At 39.3% G+C, this 3,543-nt stretch overlaps 1 protein-coding gene across 2 annotated transcripts; it reads left to right on the forward strand.

Annotated features, from left to right (window-relative positions):
* The first annotated feature begins 688 nt into the window (after positions 1–688).
* Positions 689–2,142, forward strand: LOC107559472 (neuropeptides B/W receptor type 2-like). Of its 2 annotated transcripts, none has more exons than XM_016243308.1 (2): positions 689–735; positions 962–2,142. In XM_016243308.1, exon 2 carries the CDS (start codon positions 1,117–1,119, stop codon positions 2,134–2,136), a length of 1,020 nt encoding a protein of 339 aa, XP_016098794.1. In that variant the 5' UTR covers positions 689–735; positions 962–1,116; the 3' UTR covers positions 2,137–2,142. The 2 variants fall into 2 exon arrangements, with proteins under 2 accessions (XP_016098794.1, XP_016098793.1); XM_016243307.1 differs by having other exon boundaries at positions 695–735; positions 990–2,142.
* The last annotated feature ends 1,401 nt before the right edge of the window (positions 2,143–3,543 follow it).

Raw genomic sequence — 3,543 nt, forward strand, 5'->3', positions numbered from 1 at the left:
ATATATTCATATAGTCAAAAAGAAAAAAAAACACGCTGACCTTCTTCATTTACCTTGTGAAAAGCAAGCTTCTGTTTTATGCATAGAACATTGATTATTTCACACTTTAAAAATCATTGACCATTGCTTCATCTAGGGATAAAACAACTTATTACAAGTCCATAAGTGTTTCATAATTTTAGGTTCAAAATTGTTTCAATCATATGTTTCACTTCACAAGAATTTGATGACAAGTTAATTGATGGACTGGAGTCGTTTGGATTACTTGTGGATTATTGTGATGTTTTTATTAGCTGTTTGGACTCTCATTCTGACGGCACCCATTCACTGCAGAGGATCCACTGGTGACTTAGAGAATTAATGCCATACATTTCTCCAAATCTGTTCAGATGAATGAACAAACAAATGCATCTACATCCTGAATGGCCAGAGAGTGAGTAAACGTTTAGCAAAATTTTCATTTGGGGGTGAACTGTTCCCATCAATGAAATCTTGATAGGTGCTTGTTTTGTTATATATGTATAGCCTAAATTAGCTGTTTGAAATAGTTCACTAAAGGACATGTCTCAAAAAGAATGCGTGACTCATTCAGAGATCCGAGGAGGCAGAAAGAGGAGAGCTCGCGGTAGAATGTGACGTCACCAGTCGCACTTCTTTCCTACTTGTTGGGAAAGCGCGAGCAGCGCTGCCTGGCGCAAAGAGGACACAGCACACGGAGAAAGAATATCTTACACGGTAAGAGCTCGCACCTTTCACCGCTAGCTGTTGCCTCTTTACTTTTAAAAGTAATAGTTGCAGTTTGTAAATGAACAGGCTACCGTTTTAGGCGTGCAGTGTTTTATCAATGTATTTTTTTTGCTGATAGAATAAATTAAACTGTTATATTCTAAGTTGTGTAAACAATGCGCATATGTTCCAAGTTTCTCAGCGTGCATTTGTTTGACTAGTCTGTTTCATGCAGGATTGCCAATGTTTTGTATTACCCTCAGATCTCATGATGTGCAAAGAGACAGATGAAACACATCGACCACCTAAGACTCGTGGAGAGGTCTGCGGAAGCGAGAGCGCAGCTTTATAAAGTAAAGCACTTATCCCCGGAGGCTCAGCTGTCACACTATGGAGAACATCACGAGCCCCTTCATCCCAAACCCGACATGCAACTACAGCATGGACTTATACTATCACAGCTCTCCAAACCGGAGCGATCTGAACTGCACGCCGCCGGCTGACTACTTATTTTCCGCAGATCTGTACGTGGTTCTCCCGGTCATTTACTCCGTGATATGCGCCGTAGGTCTGACGGGCAACACGGCGGTCATATATGTGATCCTCAAAGCACCCAAAATGAAGACGGTGACCAATATGTTCATTCTGAACTTGGCGATCGCCGACGACCTCTTCACTTTAGTGCTGCCCATCAACATAGCGGAACATCTGTTACACTACTGGCCGTTCGGTGAGGTGCTGTGCAAAATCATTTTAAGCATCGACCACTACAACATCTTCTCGAGCATCTACTTTCTGACGGTTATGAGTGTGGACCGGTACCTGGTGGTGCTGTCGACCGTGCGCTCCAAGCGCATGCCGTACCGCACATACCGGGCAGCCAAGATAGTGAGTCTGTGCGTGTGGCTGCTGGTGATCTTCATTGTCATGCCGTTCACCGTGTTCGCGGGAGTCTACATCAGTCCCGACGACACCGAGAGAAAAAGCTGTGTCCTAAGTTTCCCCAGTCCTGAAAGTTTATGGTTCAAAGCGAGCCGGATTTACACCCTCATACTGGGCTTTGCCATTCCGGTGTCTACGATTTGCATTCTTTACACCATGATGCTGTACAAATTAAGAAACATGCGCTTGAACACCAACGCCAAAGCGCTGGACAAAGCCAAGAAGAAAGTGACTATCATGGTGTTTATCGTACTGGCCGTGTGCCTGTTCTGCTGGACGCCCTTTCACCTCAGCACCATCGTAGCGCTGACCACAGACCTGCGGACCACACCGCTTCTCATCGGCATCTCGTACTTCATTGCCAGCCTGAGCTACGCCAACTCCTGTCTGAACCCGTTCCTCTACGCCTTCCTGGACGACAGCTTCAGAAAAGCCTTCAAGAAGATGTTAGAATGTAGACCTGCTTGAATGTAAAGCACTTTGAAGAAACGAATGACACAGAGAAGTGAATTCAGAAGTGAATTCCAGTTGGATTACATGATTTGAATTGAATTTGAATTGAGGTAGCAAACAGGGTGCAATTAAGGCGTTTAGCTATAGGAATTTGAATTTAATTAGAAATAATTTTAATAGAAGATATTTGACTGCAATCAGCCTAGTTTTTAATTGGAAAAGGAAAGTCATGACAATTTGTATTGCTTGAAAAAGCCTTGTATGGCAGATAAAAAGGTAAATTATTAAAAATATTAAAATATGAAATGTATTTGAAATATTTTAGCATATATTTAAATTATATAAATTATATTAAAATTATTCAATTATAAATGAAAAATATTGCCATTCCGATTCAATATCGTGTAGTTTGTCACATTCAAATTCACACTCAAACTGAAAGCGTCCCAATTTTAAAGTTATGAATTTTGACCAACCCTGATTAAAATTACAGTCATGATCATAACTAATTATTGGCAGTGTCTCAAAATGTAGTGCGAAGCCTATGTTGACATTTTATTATTAAACTCAATGTCATTCCATTTCAGATTCCAATTCAATATCCTGTAGTCTGTTGCCAATTAAATTAAAACTCGCACTCAATTTTCTATTTTATGGCTAACTCTGATTAAAATACAGTTATGATCACTGTGTCCACTACTTCAGACTCCCATATCCCTGTATTCCAATAATAAAGGAAAATGTTTTCCTGACACTAAATTCTAATGTGAGAGTTTGTCTCCCTCTTGTGCTCTCTGTGATGAAATAATGAAGCTGAAATATTTTGAAATGTGCTTCAACACGTTTTGACAGCAGTGCCCTGGAAACTTACAAAATTACAAAATGTGGTATCATTGCTGACGTAGGATGACATCATGTGTCTCTCAAAGAGCAGGGGTTTATATGTGTATATATATATATATATATATATATATATATATATATATTTGTATAGACCTGCTTTTGTCACATGAAACGTCACCTCTTCCTGTCCAGCAGCATTATCTTAATAGCAAATTTGAGACAGTTATTTAAACGTGCATTCCCTTTCCTTTAAATGAATTAATTTAAATGAAAAACATTTTTGTTTGTGTATATCCAGATATGTTTGTCATGCAGATTAACACAGTGAAGCATACGTTACATGGTTTTTTAAATACATGTTGTAAATAAAATGGAATAAATCAATTGTCTTTCATTTAGTCTCATGCAGATGTCAAAAACTAATAGGCCTACTGCCCCGGGACAACAGCAACGGCCCAAAGTTTTAAATTAAGCATCATCTAACTCTCTTTTCTACGTTAGAATATAGATTTTTATTTTTTATTTTTTGGTGTGTGTGTGTGTGTGTGTGTGTGTGTGTTTAATTTCCCAGAACTGTCT

This window comes from Sinocyclocheilus grahami, unplaced genomic scaffold (assembly GCF_001515645.1).
Source record: "Sinocyclocheilus grahami isolate Dianchi unplaced genomic scaffold, SAMN03320097.WGS_v1.1 scaffold687.1, whole genome shotgun sequence".
In the NCBI taxonomy this organism is placed as follows: Eukaryota; Metazoa; Chordata; class Actinopteri; order Cypriniformes; family Cyprinidae; genus Sinocyclocheilus; species Sinocyclocheilus grahami.

Bases quoted from the DNA above. Each gene is read 5' to 3' on its own strand.
- LOC107559472 (XM_016243308.1), top strand. From the start codon at position 1,117: ATGGAGAACATCACGAGCCCCTTCATCCCAAACCCGACATGCAACTAC.